This window comes from Citrus sinensis, chromosome 9 (assembly GCF_022201045.2).
Source record: "Citrus sinensis cultivar Valencia sweet orange chromosome 9, DVS_A1.0, whole genome shotgun sequence".
NCBI classification, from domain to species: domain Eukaryota; kingdom Viridiplantae; phylum Streptophyta; class Magnoliopsida; order Sapindales; family Rutaceae; genus Citrus; species Citrus sinensis.
Genome location: NC_068564.1, coordinates 33,822,308 through 33,843,654, shown reverse-complemented (window position 1 = coordinate 33,843,654; position 21,347 = coordinate 33,822,308). Strand labels below are relative to the sequence as shown.

The 21,347-nt window shown below is 35.6% G+C and overlaps 3 protein-coding genes across 5 annotated transcripts; 1 reads left to right on the top strand and 2 right to left on the bottom strand.

The window, feature by feature from the left end:
- Nucleotides 1-47: 47 nt before the first annotated feature.
- On the bottom strand, nucleotides 48-3,767 carry LOC102617560 (homeobox protein knotted-1-like LET12). Of its 3 annotated transcripts, none has more exons than XM_006473882.4 (6): nucleotides 3,268-3,767; nucleotides 1,885-2,005; nucleotides 1,113-1,306; nucleotides 907-1,038; nucleotides 682-818; nucleotides 48-596 (listed from the first exon to the last, which is right to left on the bottom strand). In XM_006473882.4, exons 1-6 carry the CDS (start codon nucleotides 3,679-3,681, stop codon nucleotides 560-562), a joined length of 1,035 nt encoding a protein of 344 aa, XP_006473945.2. In that variant the 5' UTR covers nucleotides 3,682-3,767; the 3' UTR covers nucleotides 48-559. The 3 variants fall into 3 exon arrangements, with proteins under 3 accessions (XP_006473945.2, XP_006473946.2, XP_006473944.2); XM_006473883.4 differs by having other exon boundaries at nucleotides 48-588; XM_006473881.4 differs by having other exon boundaries at nucleotides 48-549.
- Nucleotides 3,768-5,664: 1,897 nt separating this feature from the next.
- On the bottom strand, nucleotides 5,665-8,246 carry LOC102618507 (peptidyl-prolyl cis-trans isomerase CYP28, chloroplastic). The gene is made up of 2 exons (XM_006473885.4): nucleotides 7,355-8,246; nucleotides 5,665-6,239 (listed from the first exon to the last, which is right to left on the bottom strand). The coding sequence occupies exons 1-2, from the start codon at nucleotides 8,049-8,051 to the stop codon at nucleotides 6,016-6,018; spliced, it is 921 nt and encodes a 306-aa protein (XP_006473948.2). The 5' UTR covers nucleotides 8,052-8,246; the 3' UTR covers nucleotides 5,665-6,015.
- Nucleotides 8,247-15,838: 7,592 nt separating this feature from the next.
- Nucleotides 15,839-17,248, top strand: LOC107176430 (F-box/LRR-repeat protein At3g26922-like). The gene is made up of 3 exons (XM_052434157.1): nucleotides 15,839-16,799; nucleotides 17,003-17,062; nucleotides 17,174-17,248. Exons 1-3 carry the CDS (start codon nucleotides 15,840-15,842, stop codon nucleotides 17,246-17,248), a joined length of 1,095 nt encoding a protein of 364 aa, XP_052290117.1. The 5' UTR covers nucleotide 15,839.
- The last annotated feature ends 4,099 nt before the right edge of the window (nucleotides 17,249-21,347 follow it).

The window sequence follows — 21,347 nt, the reverse complement described above, 5'->3', positions numbered from 1 at the left end:
GCATATAACTGTTGCACGCATCTTACAAATAGCAGGAATACAAACAGTGGATAAACATACCATACAACTTCATTCTCAACTTATGAATGGTTTAACAGACCTCTCTCTCTATACCATGTATCTTTAGGCAAGCATCATAGTAGTAATAATAGCAAGTCACATTAGTGGGAAACAGATTGACTCACATATAGAACCCTTTAACTTATAGACATTAACTACTCGCAAATATGTTCTTAACTGGAGGCAAATATTGATATGGTGCACGCAAGCTATATGAAGGGTATTTTTCCCATCTCTAATGCTTGAAATTTGAACCTTTAAAATGAGAAAAGGCTTGAAACGATTGGATTTGGGTTGGTGCAGTTGTATGAGTTGAATAGCAGCCTCGTTTAGCAGACTAAGGTTTCTTGTACGTGCTCGATAAAGATACCCAAATATTCTTCATGAATTGTATTTGAAGTTTCAAACTTCTTGTTTCAGTGGCCACAGAGAGTTGATCTGATACTTCTTCAACCAAAATTTGGAGAAGAGGCCAATACTTCTGTCCAACTGTTTCCACTTACATGAAATTTTCATTACTAGATTTACCTGCATTACTTCTTTCCCAAATTACATTAGGAAAAATTGTCATAATAAAATCTGATTCTGCAATGGGGACACCAAGATCAATTAACAGCCTACCTCTTGCGTTTGCTCTTTGAAGCAGTGGAAGATGAAGGGTTAGCATGCCAATTCCTTTTCCTTTGGTTTATAAACCAATTATTTATTTGCTTTAATTGCAAGCCCGTTTCCTGCACCAATCTTGCCTTGTCTTCCTCCTGCAACAACATTTAGAACCAAATAAGAGTTTAAGGTGCAGATGCTGTTGAATAAACTGATAGCTATACAGGAGTTTGTCCTACTTACAGTTGGATAAGGCCACTTAGCATGCGACAGCCACCAAGCTTTTAAAAGTGAGGTGGTGTCACCTGGCAATTTTCCAGCCCTTCTCTTACGCAGAATTTCTTCCCTAATGTCAACAATCTTCTCCTTGTAACCCTTAAAAGCAGAAAACACATCAGCTGCACAATCAATCGAGTCGTTTACCAATGAAGATGGTTTTGCACTCTCACCTGTTTCAGCTCATGCTTCAGTTCGTGCCTAACACGCTCCATCAAGGACCTCTCACTTTCAGTTGGAACAAGAGGACCAAATCCCATGCTATCGGGTCCATCCAGACTTCCATCAAAAAAGTTTGTGTCACTGTCTACCTGGTCTTCATCATCATCGGACATTGTTGCACCTGTGCCTTCACCAGGAGATACACCTGTAGTGCTCATCCATCATGGTTTAGTTCAGGTTGAGCCACTAATACAAGCAGATTGGAAAGTGATAAAAACGATTTTGAGAAAGAAGGGAAAACATAGATGAAATAAGATCTTCATTATTCCATTGGTTACTGTAAGTAGCCAAACCAAAGCTGATGGTCATAAAATTTCTATAAGCTATATTTGCAGGTTTTGCCAGTTGTTGAGTAATACTATTACTGGATGGAAACAAGAATCACCATGATCATAAAGCCAATTTATGCAACTTAAGGAACAATTATTTTAAACTTCACTACAGAAGAGTCAATAAGCACTACAAATACAATAGTGGCTTTACCACATAGATGAAACTTCTCATGCTCAAAAAGCACAAGTGTTTCTACAGATGTTTCTCTGAATTCTGATGATGCAATATGGTTCTTGAAATATGAATAGATTTGTGTTTTATGCACAACTTTGATTCTTCAGCTTCGCATATTCAGCATATTAACTATACAGTTCATTCAAGAAACCATTATCCCTCTTTTGAATTCTACTGCTTAGCCAACAACGCATATGTGTTGAGGGAAAAGATTACCAGTTAAGCTTTGTAAAGATTGCTCAAGATCCCAACATGCCATTACCGCTTCCATTGCATGAACCCGGACATGTTGTTGCAATTGTTCTTTAAAGGAATAGAGCAAAAGAACATAATGCGTCTACATCAGAAATGGAAGGGAAAAAATGGACTTTCAGATAAAAAAGAACAAAAATGATTTCACAGAAAATGTCTACATCAGAAGAAACATAAATATGGGGAAAAGGACGGATAATTGTTACATTATATTATAGAATTGAATTTTAAAAATTAGCTACTAAGATTGTAGTTAGCCTGTATAGTCATCTAATAAATTTTATAGTTGAGGCAAAGCAGGAATCACAATTGTTACAGTATGATACAGAAGGAATTTAGAGGATACCAAAAAGAGAAAAAAAAGATGGTTTACAACTCTCAGTCATGAAATAAAAAATCTCCAGAAATCAAGCATTTGATAAATAACTCCCAACTAGCCTAATGAACTTCCATCTTTAAATAAGATGGTGAACTAAACATTAGCTGGTTAAAACAATTTTCCCTGCAGAGAAAAGAGTACATACTTGAATATGCATTGTCTATTCGCAATTGATAAAGTAAATATATATAGTTAACTGTTGCCGTGAAAATGAACTGTTAAAATGCAAGATCACTAATAGTTTCTTTGGTAAACATGGGAATGGAGAAAGTAAAACAAATTGGTCCATTCATGGAAGAAAAAGTTCCGCTAGGTACACCGACGACCGTAACCCATCAAATAAGATGAGAAATTCGACAAGACAATCAGGAAAAAGATTCTCTAAAGCACTCCAAAAAAAAAAAAGGAAAAGGAAAAAGAAAAGAAAGAAAAACTCAATTATTAAGTGTACGCAACTGCATGATTCCGCTTATGATGCCACTACATGACACATTCTGATTCACTTCACTTACCACACCTCCCCAAGTAGTATCAACCTCCAATAAAAAACTCAACCACCCTTTCCACATCATTCTGTAATTTCATAAAAATAAATCCAAAACAGCTCCAAAAAACCATTATTCATTACATGTGAACTATTGATTTGAAAAATAAGCAGAGAAGGTTTCTGATAAAATCTACAAGACAATCATGGGTATGTGCTGATTTTGAAACCAATGGAATTACATGGAAGAAAACTGAAAATTTTCCTGATCGATCAAAACAACTAACAAAGCGTATAACCCACAAACCATACAAGCACTAGTAACAAAAGGGCTTTTTGCAAAGAAGCAGGGAACGATAAAGGACTTATATCTTTACTGCCCTATTACACACAAACACACACAAAAATAAAAAAAGGGGAAAAAAAGCTTCAATTTGTCAACTAGAATCAACAAGAAGAAGATGAAGAAGAAGAAGCAAAATACCATGAATTGATCGAGCTCTTTATCATCGAGCACGCGTCCATTGGCGACAGCGGAGTACTTAGCCAAGACATCCCGCGACCGAGACAACTGAGCATCAATCTTTGGCAACTGGTCAACTGGGGTGGCGATCCTTAAACAGGACACGTGTGCCGACAGCAGTTGCTCGTACAATGGGTGTCCCACTATCTCTGCTTTACATTTTACAGTCTCCCAATCCTCCGCTCTGCCGTTGTCGTTACTTGCACTGTTGTTCTTGTTGTTTTTTGGAGCTTCTTCTTCGTCGTCGTCGTCGTCGTCGTTGTTTTGGTGGTGATGGTGGCGGACGGCGTTGTTCAGCCAGGTTGGTGGTGGCGGGTTGGTCGACGTCGTCGGAAGGACGAGCCTTTGCATGTTTTGTTGGTCGTTATAAGCCATTTGTTGTTACCTACTTTCGTTTTTGCTTTTGCTCTTCACATGCAAGAGGCCAAGAGCTAAGAAGAAGGGGAAAAAAGGCACTTCAAATCAAACTAAATAAAGTTGAGAAGGAGATGGGTTTATTATCATAACTCTGGTCGGACGGTTAGAGGAATGCCACGTGGCAGATGTCATATCATTGGTAGAATGTATTACTACGTATTGAATTACTCGACTCGTAAAGATAAAAAAGACATTCACGGCTGGCTAGCTAGGCACGCACGCACGCACGCATGGCAAACGCAAAACTATTAACATCACAAGATTGCATTACTCATTTTAAAGGGCACTTAATGAACAAAATATTACTGTGGGGTCATTTTGTTAGTTCAGCAGCTTATATATGGTGCAAGCAAGCAAGATCTTTTTTTGTTTGTTTTTTTGAAAATTCTAATAATAAATTTCTTGCGTTAAATGAAGAAGAGGCTAAGGAAAATGGGTCGACTAACTCAACTACGAAATTATTAATAGACAATGATGAGATTTAATTGCAAGGCAAACATAACATTTAAGAAATAAAAGAGTGGATTAAAGCAGTTAAAAGCCAATGAAAAGTAAGTAGTGCTTGAGTTTGATTAACGACTGCACTAGGGTTAGGAAGTAGTTGTATTCCTGGTTCATCTTGTGAAAAAAGGGGGCAATAAACATTTCGTACTCATTAGCTGTAGCTGAGCTGCCTAATCGGATTAGCAAACCAAACAACAAGCTAACTCCGGAATCAGACAGACTTCCTTTTTTTTTGGTTTTTTTTTCATGTCTTCCACCGCACTGTGTGTTCGCTGTTCAGTTCACCACAAAGAGCAGCTGCAGCAGACATGATGCTGTAGCTTGGCTGACTTGACGATCGATCATTTCGTACAACGGATACGTGTCGATACCAGGTTTCATGGACCACTTCCAGTTAAGTTGTAGGGGGACCATTAATTATGGTTATGGGAGCACGCGCCGGAGCTCCACCCAGCCCAATGGAAATCTGACACGTCTATTGGGAGTCTTCTCTTTTTCTGAGGGGCGCCGGCGGCTGACACAGTTCACGCGCTCTTGTTTGTGGTCCCATCCTCGGGGGACCCACACAGCCACTCTTTTATTGGCTAGCTACCCTCCTCAAATCTGGACTTACACGTGTTGACCTTAGGTCGTTGGTCCCCCCCCCCCCCCTTCTCTTCTCCAATTTTTTACTACTAGTATTTTGGGGTATTAATTAATAGTTTGTTTGTTTGTTTGTTTTGTCAACATGAATAATAATAATAAATAATATGATCATCTATCTAGTCGGACAGTGGAAGCGGAAGTTCCTGTTTGGTGGTATTATTATTATTGATTATTATTATTGTTATTATAGTTTACACAGCATGAATGAAATGGCATGATAAAAAAGATTGAAAAATAGGTTTAAGTAAAAGTTTTTACACGAACACAATGCGAAAATTGAGAACATTGATTTGAATCTGATTATTTCATCATGAAGCATACGTAAATAAATAAATGATGCAGTGCAGGTGCGGTTGAAGAAGACTGAGAAATCTAAGGAAATCTTCGTCAGCACAGCTGAGCTACTGATTGAAGAAAGTACTGTATTTAGAACACGGGCGGCGAGTGCTTCTGGGTAATTAAAACGGGCCGTGCTATGCATGATTATCTATATATGGTATTGGTTGGTCCCCTCGGCTACTGGGGATATATTTATAGCCCACTAGCAACACCAGCTGGCAGCCTACCTTCTGCATTTTTATTTCACCTCTGCCTTTGGGCTGCCCCTTGTTTTACCTTTTAATCTTCTTGGGGATCTGTTTTCGAAGACAGTGGTCCCTTTCTATTGTCTTCTGTAACTGTAAGAGAGTCTGTAACCAAAGTAACCCAACCCCACAAAGCAATCCTGCGGCTGCTTGAGAGCTTAGAGTTTGAAACTTAGATTAGATAGAGCCATTAGCCATGGTCAGTGAGTGGTGCTTGAAATAGATATTTGAAAAATACTGTCCTGCACGTATTCGACAATGTACAAACAAGATTAAGGTAATTCAGAGGCTTTGACAAGGTCAGTCCAATTCGGCCTGGTCACTTGTGGGAGGCCTTTGGGGTCCTACTATTCTATCGAGCCCAGCTATGTTTGTTTTTGGGTCTAGACGGCCTCCAATCCATTGTCAATAGATCATTTTGAGGCCTTTTAGCTTTTAAAAGCTTTTTGATTAATTTGTCATTGACCAACAAACTCTTTTCCTTTCCTCCTGCAGCTGGAGTTCAATTAAAATAATCCAACACAGAATTGAAGAACTAATAGTTCCGTGTTGATAATGATTAAGGGAGAGTGGGAGAAAGGGAAGGCTTTGTTGTGGCATTGGGCTTGAGCTTGAGCTCACCGCAGTCGCTGATATAAACGGTTTTAAGAGGCCTATTCCAAATTGCGCGAGCTGTGTCTGCTCTTTTGTCCCCAATAAACGCGGCAAGCTCGTTGTACTTCTGAATTCTTTCAGATGGCTTGTATGTTGGTATCGAAGCAATGGCAGCCACCACATCCAACCCTGAAACGAAATTTCAGCATATTAAGAATTCAGTAATTATTTAACCACAAGTTTTGGGTGAGTTAAAAATAAAAACTAAAGTTCGATCAAATCAGAGTGTATCAAATGCATGCCAGCTGATTTCAGTTCTTTGCAAAACATTCAACACGAATTGAGCTACTTCACAGACATATTAGTATTTGCCAATTCCCTGAGTGAAAGACAAATTAAAGGTCTCAGCTAATTTTTGGAAAAGTCCAGTTTATATATTATTAACTCCAAGGAAAACTAGCTAGTATAATACAGATGCGTGCTATGTACCTATTGTAACTAATGCATCATTTTTTAAAAAAATTATTTACCGCCCACTTGTTTTTTTTTTTTTAAATACACAAATATCCTTTTCGTTTTTAGCGCGCCACCTGAAGTTTGTCTTTTATTGCACTCGTCCATTTCCGTCTAAACGATATTAGAACATTGCCGACATTAGAGGAGTAAAATTGGTATTTCATTTGAATACCTAAAATTATGTTGTATTATGTTATTTTTTTATAAAAAAAAAGTAAAATGATGTCATTTAACGTGATTTGAAAATTAAAAAAGGAAAAAAGAAAAATGATGTTTAATTCAATTGAAAAAGAAAAAAAATAAATATAAATTTTTTAAATCTAGCGAGTAACAAAAACTATTTTTTTTTCCAATTTCTAGCATTTACCTTTGCGTTTAATTCTGTTGCTTGAAAAAACTTAAATCCAGCCAATTTATCTCTAATTTCTATTTATTTTGGGTTAAATTGTAAATTTCTTTCAAGGGTTAAAAAGATCAATTCATTAATATTTTGTTAAATCTACTAACTCAATTGAAAAAAAAATATTTGTGTATTTAAAAAAAAGATAAAACACATGGGTGGAGGTCGGTAATTTTCCTTTTTTTTATTATTATTTTTTCGTTTAGGGAGTTATGAATCTAGCTAGCTACCATACAAGTAAGTACATATAGAATTAGTTATGCTAGTAGTAATTGAAAATGCAAAAATAAATTTACGTATCTGGATAATTAATTAATGAAGAAGTTCAATCAATTCAATTAAAACAATTTAAGCAGAAAAGAGAAAAGAAGAAAAAAAAAATACTGACCTTGAAGAACAGTGCCAAAAACGATGTTTTTGTTATCCAACTGAGGGCAAGGACCGGGGCCCGTTGTGATCAAGAACTCAACATTCCTGTAATGAGGATCAAGCTTGACGTCGGGGTCATCATCATTCTCAGACAAGCACAAAGAAACAACACCACCTCTGGAATGCTTCAACAAGAAAGCGTTGGGTCGAAGAGTGTCAGTGTTAGGGGGCAAGAAGTCCAAGGGAGGATGAAGCTCCCCTAGTTTAGAGTCTCTGCGGCTGAGGCCTTGACGGCCGGCAAGAAAGAACTGACCGGGGAATATTTTGTGAACAAGGGTGTTCCTGTAGAGAGATCTAGATGAGCACATGGCTTTGAAGTTGGAGACGGTGATGGGGGCGAGGTGGCCGTAGAGGCCAATGATGAGGCGGCCCAAGGGAACAGGTGACGAGCAGAGGGTGGGGTCAGTACCTTCGGGGCGGAAGAAGGTGGGGCAGAGGGAAAAGTCCATGAAGATGCTGTCAGTGATGGTGGTGTCAGGTGTTGGCGCTGGTGGTGATGGAAGGGACAGTGCGGTACTAGTGGTGGATGAGAAGAACAGGAAAGTGCGGCGGGGGAAACTGATAGACGGTGGAGGAGATGAAGGGGTGGCCGCCATCATCATCGTCATCAAAGAATTCGAAGCCCGCACTGGACTGGATTGGAGGACATGGTTCATGGTCGGTGTTGGCTGGTGATCATCTGGTGGCGTGCGTTTGTTAATTTTGGTTGGGTTGAGAGTGAGAGGAGGTGCAAGTGCGAGTAATAGGGCCCTCTTCTTTTCAACGGCCCTCCTCAGCCTCAAAAGGAGTAAGTCCCTAATCCCATTCCTATTGGATAACTTGTACTCGTTCCCCAAGTCCCTTCCCTTATTTTAAAAATAATATACTATTTTTTTAAAGAAACAAACAAACTTCAATTAATTCAATTCAACTTGCAATCAACAATTAAAATTATCTATTTAATTAATTATGACCAAAAAAATAATTCTTACACCAAGTGTACATACATATAACCATTCAATGAAATCATGACATATATTATTCTAAGTAAATATGTTATGATTCCACATGCTGGTGTACATACCTAGCTATTCGTTACATATCGATCATGCAAAATATTCGCAAGGGAATGTATGCGAATACGTACAAGTATTACAATCAAGATTGTATTTCCTCACTCAACCGATATGATTACGAATAAATAATTAACAGAACTCTCGACGCATATGTAGCTATATAACAACAAATGATAACACACGCAATGTTTAGAGTTACTGAAAAATAGGAAACATAAGAAAAAAAAAACACACGCACACACACACACAGCTCCTAACCTGGCAGTATAAATCATCCCTCAAGTTTCTTGACATCTGGAGGTGGAATCAACTAATGAAATGGAACAGTGGTTCCATGATTGTTTTTTGGGAAAAGAAATATTTGTTTGATCATGACAATCGTGAGAAAAATAAGTAATAGAGCAAACATCTTTCAAGTTGTGCAGCGCACAGCCACAGTTGCGATGGTATGGCCTCCGCTGCACCTCACTTTCCCACGATGATATGCTTCCCGCAAACACATGTACACACCGCATGCGCAGCATCATCTTCAATTCGTTGCTGTGCGCTTTCGTGGCCTGCCTTTCTATTTATTAATTTTAATCTTAATTTATAATTAATCTCGTACGCACCCGTGTGTGAATGTGTTGAATGTTTTGCATATGCTTGCTTGTACAAGGGCCTTAGTATATATAGAGAAGAGTGTCGATGTTTAAGGGAGAAGCTTATTTGTTTTCTTATGGGGAATAATGTTGACTTAGTGCTCAAAACTGCAGCCCATTAAAGTTAAACTGTATCTCGAAATTCTTGTAGCAATAGTTACACAAGAAGTTAAGAGCGATTTTACCTAAGAATTGAATTAAAATCCACCAGCTTGGATTGGCTTGTTAATTAGTTCGTTATGGTTGGGTTCGGCTTGACTTCAAAATTTATTCCATATGTTTTAGTTAAGCATATATGGTTTGGTCCGAAAGAATGAATATATAATTCTTTTCTGACTACTTAATTACCCGTTTGAATGAATTTTTAACTAATGATTTGTTTCGTTATTGCTTTTGTTGAATTGAAGGTGTCTCTAGCTAGCATCATGATGAACATAATTAGTGTTGGAGGTAAAGTTAGTTTTTCTGGAATAATTTCTTATATGGGGTGTTCTCCAACATTGTCTTGAGTTGTTGTGTCTTGAACAAAGTCAGGAATCAAACTATAATCAATGCCAATAACATCTATGGAAATATCAACATATTTCTCTTGAAAGACAAAGTCCCTAACTGTATCTCCCCCCACAAACTCAAAATCCTCAAAGAACCGGACATTTCCCGACTCGAAAATCGACTTAGTTGTGTGATCATAAAATTTGTACTTTTGGATCATTCAAAGTATCTAATAAAATAGCAACTCATCGTCCTTCAGTCCAGTTTCTTCTCATTAGGCCTATAAAGTCTTACCTCAGTTGGACATCCCTAAATATGCAGATGCTTTAAACTAGGCTTCTTACCCATTCAATGCTCATAGGGGGTTTTAGTAGTCGCTTTAATTGGAATCCTATTAAGGATATATGCTGCAATCTTAAGTGCTTTTTCCCATAGTGATTCTGATAAGGTAAAATGATAAATCATACTTCTTACCATATCCTTAAGCATCATGTTTCATCTTTCAGCAGCACCATTCATAGTGGGCGAATTCAGCATAGTGTATTGTGGGACGATACCGTATTTCTCTAGGAATTTAGCAAACAGTCATGGACGTTATTCACCTAAACCATCATATCTACCATAATATTCACTATCACGAACAAATCTGACGCTTTTGATTCTTTTATTAAGTTTGTTCTCAACTTTAATCTTAAATTTTTTTAACATATCCAAGGACAGTGACTTTTCATGGAGGAGATATACGTAGGCATATCTAGAAAAATTATCTATGAACGTCATAAAATATTGTTGACCATTCCAAGCAGCTGCATGAAATGGCCCACATATGTTCGTATGTATGAGTTCTAAGACATTCAAAGTCTTGTCTGCAAAGTTGCGCACGTGGATGTGAATTTGATCATATAGTACCTACGTCATTTATTCTATTCCTACGTACTTTCTTATTTTTATGATCTTGGGCGTGGTCCCCTTAAACCCCGGAATCCGGAATTAGAATGAGTTTTCTACTTCTAGTTATTTTCGTAAGTTCCTGGGAGATTTTATTTCGAGTGTTATTCTACCGAAATAGATTAGATATTATTTATTTATTTATTTATTTTTACAGAGTAGCTTCTTTCTTTCTTTCTTTTTTGTATGGACATGTGGCATAATTTGGTGCCTCTCAAGGAGTATTGCACCTACACTACCATTTTTGCTTTATAATGTAACATCTTTGGCTAGGTACCACGTAAATTACATATAAAATATAGTAGTATCTGTCATTAGTATTATACCATCCTTAGTTTATCGAGGGAACTCGATCAAATAATCAGCATAAATGAAGGATTTGGAATTGATCATAAATTTTAAGAGGGTGATGAGACATAGAAATTGAGACTTGAAACTGGGAATTGGGGCGTGCATGGCTGTCGAATTCGTTGCAAAATTAATTGATTTGAAGAGTTGTGCATGGTTTCATTTACCCTGAGGAATTAATAATTTCCTTAATTCTAACGAACTTCGTTGGATGGATGCCAATTTCAACGTTTTGTAAGGCGTCTCGTCCGGCCGATCGAGAGGGTGACCTACTGTTTCTATGCAATTAATGAATTCATAGTTAAGGGAATCTCTTGCAAAGTTAACCGAGATTTTGGCCTTTTTTTTAACAGATAGCTGTTTACTGTGGTAATTGACGTTGCTTTTGTCAATAATTAATTTGATTTGGCATCGTTAATTTTCACTGCAATCACATCACATTTTCCTCGAAATTATTGACCGTTAATTATATTTGTCCTTTACCATGAAACTTACATTTCGCGTGCAAAATTTAAAACCACCAAAACTTAATAGACACGTACGGCACAGTATGCCTTTTATTGCCCCCTTCTACCACAAGCTAGAAAAATGATCGATCCGGTCAATCATTCCACGTTAATTAACTTCAAATAATAAAAAAAAAATCGTTAAGATTAATAAATGGAGTATGAAAAGCTCTTAATCACGAAAAGTAGGCTTTGAGAACTCAAATTTTATGGCATATATATGTTTCATATAGTTTATAATGTACTATTCTAAATTAAGCCAAAATAATTGGTATAAACAAGACAGAACTTAATTGCAGTACCCCCACAAGAGCACTTATTCTTCAAGACAATGTTTGTCTTGGAGAAAATTTCAAAGGAGAAAGAGAGAGAACAATCGCTACTCAAATTCCTAACCTTCTAATTTTCCTGTACAAATATATACTGAATCATCAGCCGATTCTAGCATTGATCTAATATGTATCTGCATGAATGATCTCATCTCTATGCATGTGTGCCAGGCCTGGCTAGCTATCCGCAATGAAATCTCTACTGCTCGTCAACGAGTGATTAAGAAGAGGAGGGGATTGAGAAAGAAAATTTTGATGAAACAGCTGACATGGACAAGGAGCAATCACTCCACGACTGCTTCTTCTTGTTATTGGGAAATGACACATTCCTTTTCTGTGAACAATAAGCATCGGAGCAAACAGTCCCTTTAAGCTTGTGCAACGCACAGTCGCAGTCGCGGTGGTAAGGCCTTCGCTCCTTATGCATGTCATGCAGCGATAGGTTTCCATTAAAGACACATTGGAGCATCATCTCAGCTGCTCTGTTCGTGGCCATTTCTGCTCTTTCTCTTCCTCTGTCCTTTCTAACTCTCTAATAAGCTCGTCCGTGTTTAATTCTATAAGAGAGTAACTTGTAAGCTCTGAGTTGCATGCATGGTTTCTGAAGCACCTATATATATATATATAGAGAGAGAGAGAGAGAGAGAGAGAGAGAGAGAGAGAGAGAGAGAGAGAACAAGGGGACTAGCTAGGTCTTGTCGTGCATTGAACGTACCGGACAAAAATTAGGGTTCTTTCCAAAGTAGTTATACAACGAACCGTATCGTTTTTCCCTAGGGATTCATCGAGAGACGAATTCTTATTTTTTTCTCAATTGCATGCCGGTGGCTTAATTGGCTTGCTTGGCTTGGCTCCGCTTTGACGCCAAATAAATAATAATTAATGATGACTCAGAATGTTATTTGGCTTAATTACTTTGGAAATCATCGGAGGGATCGGAGTATCAGTGTAACGAACCATTTTGGAGACATGCTGAGTTTATCTTATGTGTGGCGCCTTGGGTTGATCCTTGCCTTTACTTTTTATTATATTAACAAAATGGTTACAGTATATAACTATAAGATTCCTCGTGTGATTTAGAAACTGTAGGAATTAAATTAATCACTGATTACAGACAAGAACTCTTAGTTTAACATAGGAGTTTCACATTCTAAAGACAGAAGTTAGAAGCTAGTTAATTAACTTAACTTATAATCCGACCATTTCTAGCCAGCTAGAGTGGGTCTTGATTCGCTTGAATCCTACCACATTGTTATCGAAGGAATAACTAACTAACTTCAACGATATGATGTTATCTAAGTTCTTGTATTATTATTCTTTTCCTAGCACTCTGTAATTTACAAAGTTTATTACTAAACAAAGCATAATAAAATGATAATTGAATTTCTTAGACCAAGATTATGCATTTTTTTTTTCTTTTTAATGGATATGACTTCATTGTGGAGTAGAACTTTGTGCATAACTTTATATAACTTAGATATTGGATAATAAGTAATGTATAATTAAATATTTATTGTATGTGTGTACGTCACTATAAATATGCATGTGGTAAAAGATTATAAAAAGATCAAGTCAGGATTGGATTTAAATCTTTTTTTTTTTTCATGGATAGTTATATATAATACACGAATTTGAATTTATCTCATATTTACCTGCGTTTTTGCTCACTTTTTTTGAGATCTTGTGACGTGGTGTTTTTACTTTTAATGATTCGTTTAGGAATTTTTTTTCGTATTAAATGCATTTTATTAATGTCCTAACATGTATTTTGTTGTCTTCTCATGAGGCAATTGTATTAACTGGTTTCTGATAAAGGACTTAAATATAGTCATAGAGAGAGAGAGAGAGAGCAAGGAAGTAGCTATAGCTAGGGTAAGTTAATTTTGTCTGCATTTCTCCGTGGAACCCGAGAAAATTAAGGTATTTTCCAAAGTTGTTATACAACTAACTTTGTGAACCATTTTTCAAATGATGCTGTGTAATAGGAACTATTCAATTAATCATATATATAACAATTAATTAATGATGCTTTAGTACTTTAAAAATCATTGGAGGGATCGGAGTTGGAGTATCACTCTAACTAAGCTAATTTTGTTTTACATACCTACCTACGTATGTATCCCTCGAGCGATTTGGTTGATTCCAAGTTGATTAATTTAGGTAGTTGAGCAATTAACGAACAAGAAATCAAGAAGTCTAGTTTGGTTTGACGCTCCATCACATAGTGAACTTAGAAGTACATAAAAAAGTAATTAATTAATTTGTAATAATTCGATCGACAACTTCTTGGATATAACATGTACTCATCAACAGTCAAAACATGTATGTGTGGCACAGAGAAATAGAGTAAACAACCCATTAGACCCGTCCATACTTTGAAATAACTTGACAAGTTAATTAATAATCCAAAGAGAAACTGATTCATTTGTCAATGTGTAACAGCTCTGCGGGAAAAAAAGATTATTTAACTTATATTCTCGGATAAAGTTTGATTATTTACATAAAACAACTTAGATGCTTAATCAATGCTCATGCATCAAGCTCTTCATCGATAACAAAAAAATGAAACACACCGACTTAAGTGTTTATAAATGCCTGGTTTAAAAAAAAAAAAAAAGAGTATTTATAAATGCCTGACCTTCTGTCTTCTTCATCTTAGGGAGTTCCAAAAAATTGCTCTCTACGTATGGCAAAGGTTTTTTCATCAGGGTTGGATCATCATGGAGAAGATATTGTAATGGTAACTTACTTTATTGCTTTGAGACAAGGCTAGCTCTTCATTCATCATGTGAGCATGCATGGTTGATGGTAAATAATGATTTCTTTTGATCAATATTGAATAATTTTAATTTTTAATTGTTAATCTTATACTAATAGTTTTCTGTCAACACATCTCAGACTTTAACTTTGGGTAAGATCTTTGAATAAATTAATTATGTCATAGATTAATTATTTCTTTAAAAAAAAGGGGGGGAAAAACAGAGAGAAAAGATGACGATATATTCTTCTTACTCTGAAATCTGATTTTTTCCCCCCCTTTAATAACTATTTAGGAAAAATTCAGACTTACTTAGGAAACACCTTAAACGTATTAAAAATTTCCTTTCTTTTTAGTTGCAGGGTATTACTAATAAAGATTTTGATTTGAAAGAATTAGGCAGCAGAACCGCAAGAGATTCTAGTGCCATATTTGGACCAACTCAATAATTATCCTTAGAATTAATCCACTATAAGTTGAAATTATAAATAGCAGAGACGGATTCGTACTCAACACAGATTATGCCATTCAAAAAGAAAAACAAAAACCAATCACTTCTGAGTTTTCTCTGGAGCCAATTGACAAGATGCTTTCTGGTAAGTTCTGCAAACTGTAATTAATTTACTACTCGTTATAAACCTCTTGATTAAAATTTGTTAGATATTTTAAGAATTTCAGTTTTGAGTTAAGTATCCTTGGAGAAGTTTAATACTGTTTTTATTCCTTGAAAGGATATGTATTTTATGTACCTAAAATCTACATATGTGTGTGTGTGTGCGTGCTTGTAATTAAAAACATGCTTGTTTGTTGGTGTTTGTATAAAACATAATTTAGAAGTCATAAAAATACTTAAATTATTTTAAATGCTCATAACATGATTCCAACTATATACTGCCTTTGTCATTTGGTAATATATTAATCATAGAAGGCTGAAATTATAGTTCGTGAAAATATATATATATATTCATTAAAAATTATAATAATTGGGATCCTAAGAATTATTGTTTTGAGAATGGCCTTTGAACCTTGATGATTACTACTTATATTCATTACTAAGATATCAGAATTTTAGTACTGAAATTAGACATTGTTATAAAAATTTAAGTTTTTTTTTTAATTTATATATGAATTCCGTAAACTAATAATAATAATAATAATAATAATCATCATCATCATCTTCATCATCATAATAATAATAGTGATGAGGATGATGATGATGCTTGATTATTTGATAGTTGAAAATGTTATCCTTTAGCCGTTTCGCTTGGATGTATGCACTGTTTCAAATACAGACATTAATTTTTTTATTTTAGAAACTTTTGACAATAAAAGTTGCCGGTAGTTTGAAAACAAGCAAGAATTTATACATGGTTAAAAAAATTTGGATTGGTAGTGATAGAGCGATGTCTGTGGCAGCTGTGAACGCAGATTTAACAGTATCAATCATTGAGAACCAAGTGCTGGGGATTGACAGGTTAAGTAATTTGCCCGACCATTTAATTCATCACATCCTATCTTTATTGGATACCAAATCTGCAGTCCAAAAATGCCTCTTATCAAAGCATTGGAGGCATCATTGGACAGATACACATGCTTTAAATTTTGATCACAGCAGCTTCAGGAGAAGAAGAAACTCTTTCGCAAGATTTATCCGCCACGTGTTGCGTCGTCACCAGCCTTACAAGCTCTCAAAACTGAGATTTGTCACAGGAGGCAGGAGGAATCAATCTCTCATTAGCAGGATTCTGAACTATGCAAAATCTCATGGCGTCGAGGAACTTGAAACAGATGTCATCCATTTTCCTCCAGCCTTTCTCAAATGTGAAACCCTGAAGACTCTGAATCTTGGCCCTCATCGCACCATAAGAGCTCTGCCACCAAATTCATTTGGCTTCAAATCATTGACAACTTTGCAACTCACTTGCGTTTTCATATGGCTTCGTGAAAATGATTTATTCTCGAGCTTCTTGAACCTGGAGAACTTGAAACTCATCGATTGCGTTCTACTAGACGCCGTGAAGCTTGATATTTCTGCCCCGCGTCTGGTGAATCTGAGGATATCAAATCTGAAATACGACGGTGTTATTACGGTGCTCGTGGTATCTGCACCAAGACTGAAATATTTTCACTTTGACATGTCTACTCCTTCACTGCCACTGTATGTGGATGATTGTGTAGCACTTGACAAGATTGATATCTGCTTGCGGGATCCGTATTTTCATGTAGACTATATATGCGCTTACATCCAGTATCTGATGAGTGTAGCTCAATGTTTCTCCCATGAAAATGCAAAATCATGCGTGCTATCTTTGACTTTTCCTCAACAGGTAATTAAGGACCAGTACACACTTTTAAATTAATATATGGAGATTTAACCCTATACATGGGTGCAATTAACCCTGTATAATGGTTAAATATGATTTTTTAAAAGGGTGTTAATTATTAAGATAATATATATTCCTTTTTGACATATTAATTGACCTTTGTTTAATTTGTTTAAAAAGTTTAAAAATTAAATTGTTGTTTGCAGAGAATCATACTGCGCCGCTCCTCTCCTCGTTTGCCGATAAAAGTTGAGGTGTTCGAGCAGGTGCTTTTCTTTTTTTCCCCCTGTTTTAACATTTCTTTAAAATTTGAAATTGTTTAATTATTCTTCTGGTTTGGAATGTTGATAATAGTGTTGTGAAATTAATTTTTACAGGATAAAAGGTTGTGGGACATTTATTATCCATGTCCTATGTATCTCAAGCTTAAAGGTCTCAGTGGTCCTCTATAGGAAAAAGCAAGTTTAATATATATTAATTGGATATCGTCGCATGTATATATATATATGTATACACAGACATACACAGCAAATCATCGATTATAGACTTAATTATTTAATTGATTATGTAATCTCTCGTAGTTTCTCTGTGCATTTTTAGTTAATTTAATGAATACATTGTAAATAATACCAAATTAATTAAATGTTCCCTAAAATATTGCATCATTGTTGCTGCTGAAAATCGACTTTGGAAACCAACAAAGTGTTGGCTCCACTGGCAATGGAGTCCCCTTAAGTGGCTTGACTAGGTTTGCACCCTAGTTCGAGTCGCAGGGAAGTCGCCTTTGTTGGGAGAACATGTGCCTCTCGGTTCGAGCGGGGACTTCTAGTCTGAGTTGTGGTACGGGCTTAAATGTGTCTTCCACAGTTGGGGCCCTTCCCAGGATACCTCGTGATCAAAATTAAAAAAAAAAAAATCGACTTTGGAATCTCTCCATGTAATTCATTCATTCATTCTGATCGCCCTTTCAATTGCTTCATTACGTAAGGAATTGTGTTTCTAGTGATGAATACTGGAATTAAATTTGCATGCTTTCTGAAACATTTTTGTGGAGATGAGGGGAAGGCTGGCAGTGAGAGAGATGACATGTACACATAATATGCATGCATCACGCAGATATGGCGTTAATTAATCAATTGAAACATAGGAATTTACGCAACCTACGTCAAGACTGCCAGCCCGACAAGTTCAAGAAAAGTTTTAGCGTCGGGTTCTTGTCCAAGTAGTTACATAACTAATAATTAAGATAACGAATTTTTCTAGGAATTAAAATTTTTTTTACTTGAATTATGTAATTCTGTATTTAGGAATTAACAGTTTTAGTCATCATTGCTCCTCTTTTGGCTTAATAGGCTTCGGAATTCTTTATAGATTTGGGGCATTGTTTGCTCCGGATCATGTGAAACTTGCATAGTTATGTGTAACTTTTTGAAATTAACGGTTCCAATTTTGTTGGCTTTGTTTGCTCTTTTTGCTTGGACAAGCTGATGACTTAACTATAGTTTAGGGCATATATTTAACTTTAGTTTTAACCAAATTGATGATGATGAATTTTAATGGTCACGGTACTAATATAAATATCATTATTAAAGTCCTAAACTAATATGCGTTTTTTTTCTCACAAGGTCAGCACAGTTATTCCATTTCTGTCTATATTTACGTTTGGAGAAAGCAATTAATTAATTAGGACTTCAAAGAATGACTGGTGTGGATTATTATTTATAGCACGTTACTATTATGTTTTTTTTTATTTTATTGAATAAGCATGATTAAATTTTTCGAATCAAATCAAGCAAAACCATTAGGCATTGCATTGTATGCAATTATACAACTAAGGTCAGTTAGAGGCAGGGAATCATACCAAACTGAAACTAAAAAATCATGCAAATTTGAAATATATTATTGTTCGAGCAATTAAATATCAAGGCGCCCAGTTCTTCACTGAATAAATATATGTAACCAAAAGCAAAAGAATTTTTTTTTCATTTTACTTGGCAGAATTAATTTTGCAGAGGGATACATTTCTCAAGATATATAGTTTTCACCTTGAGAGGGGCACTAACACTGCTGGAAACATGGAAATAACAAAGAAGAAAATCCCAATTCCCCTACCTTATTAATTCGTTAATGATCAGCCGTAACGCAGGGCTAGCTTGGATAAATTAATTAATGTACAATGGTCATCTATGTGATGAGAAGCCTCTTTTGCCACTTTGGTTCTAACCTAATTAACAAGCCATGATGATCAAGACAAGACAGGTACGTAGAGAAGAGAATTTGGAAGGTGCTGATGCATGCTACGGACAAGCCTGCCGGTGAACGGTGATAAGCCGGAGGAAGGTGAGGATGACGTCAAGTCATCATGCCCAGGAATATTGACGACGATGGTGAACCAATGGCTTCTGTTTCGTGGGGAATATCACATATTTCCTTTTTGAAGTATAAGCAGAATTTGAACAAACAGTACTCACAGTACCCTTTGGATTATGCAATCCACAGCCGCAGTCACGGATCTCTAAATCATTCAAACCATAAGCTTCTTTCGAAGACCCAAGCAGCCGTCTTAATTTAATTTTTAATTCGCTCACATTAATTACATATCCCTCTCTACTAAAGCTTAGTGAATTCTAATTTCTTTTGTTACAGACACTTGAGAGTTAATTAATTATTCGGTCTGAAACATTTGGCATGTTTTCTCATGTATGTTTACAGATATAGAGCAAGCCAAGGGGTGTAAGTGTATGCATGGAGTCAATAATTTAGGCACATGCCCGTGAAATCCAAGGAATTTTTTTTTATTGTTAGCTAGGGTTCTTGTACGGTCAGTTATGTAACTTAGAGAGAAAACGAATTTTTCTAGAAAGTATAATTTTGTCCATATTGATGATATATGGCTGGGGTGATGATGAGTGACTTGGTTTAATTAACTTGGCTAATTAAACTTCATGGCTAATTGGCTTTGGCATGGTTACGTTTAAATCGAGAGAGCTACTATAGTTCGTTATAACAATGGATCTTCGTTCTAAGTTGTAACGGTTTTATTATAATTATATTTATTTTTATATGTTCACGAGGCGGCTGGCGAAATATTTTCAATGGAGATTGCATTTGGATAGAACTAGAAAGGAATTAGTTTAATTTTTTGAAATTATTGTTTTGACTTAGTTACTGTTAGTGCAAGTGATATAGAGGTAAAATATGCACAATTTTGATATATTCATTAATGGAGTACATCAAATCCAATGTATATATAGATATTGATAAAAATGATGCACGTGCATAGATTCAAAAATCTTATAGCTTATTATAATGTAAAATTGATTCTTAACTATATTTAGTCAAAATTGGGATCATAAATTTTTATGATCGAGGTTATTCTTATATACAGTATTATTAAAAAGAGGTTTATATGCATCATTGTTTATTGTAAATTTTTACAAACTTTATTTTTTGGGAGGTTGTGACATTTTTCTTTTTTAAAATAAATGTTGAAACATTAAATAAATAAAAAATTTCGGAAGCTCAGGCCTGTTTATTATTGGATAGGCCAACAGAGAGGGCTGGGCCTATTCAGTAAAACATGGGCCAGGGCCAAGCTTGGCGCAGCCCGTAAAGCGGCATTGTGATGCTGCAGGATCAAATCATCAGTGCGTTGGCAGGAATTTCGGAACTGATTCTTCTCAATTTAATTAGTTGCATTAATTCACGCACGAACCTTTTTATTTCCCCCTCCTCGGTTTCTTCGCCTTTGTGGCCAAATCCAATTTGGTACGTTATCTCATGAATTTGATCACCATAGCGTTGAATATACAGTTTTGAGATTCAAAATTATAAAGACACGTAGATTGATAATAAGGGACCATGTGTTTAATAATAATAATAATAAAGTAACTAAGAGAACACCATTTGTATGTGTAGAGCTTGAGAACACACAAAATTGGATTTAGGCACAAATTTATGTGATTTTTTAATATCACATGTGGATCAAACATCTCATCTCGTTTGCTTCATATGTGAGGCATATCGATTCCAAATTGGAAGGCTAAACTGCAACATGTGATTGATTGGCTTACGGAATCTATAAATAAGTTCCATTGTTTCTAAATGCTGGGTTTTGATCAAATAAGAATAAAAAAATTTATTAAAATTCACAACGAATCATTACAATGTTTGGTGGTGTATCGGTGCTTAAAAGTTTATATAAGAACAAGGGAGATAGTTTTCAATTATAATATAATTCTTTATAATTTTTGTTCTTGTCAATTTCTTACAACACTAGAAAAATTTACCAAATATAAAGTGTTCATATTTTCTTAATGAATTGTTCACTTTTACTTGACGCAAATTCACATTAAATGTTTGTTATATCTTGAAAGCGACTTGCCAATAAACCTATAAGTAATCTCTACTGAAAGGAAATAATTAACACTTTAAGAAAAACATATTTGATGCGTGTTTCGAGTCTCCATCTACTAATGCTATTATTTTTAACAATAAATGTGGCAACCGAATTTGAGAAGTTAATTTTCATCTCTAATAACAGTGATCTTT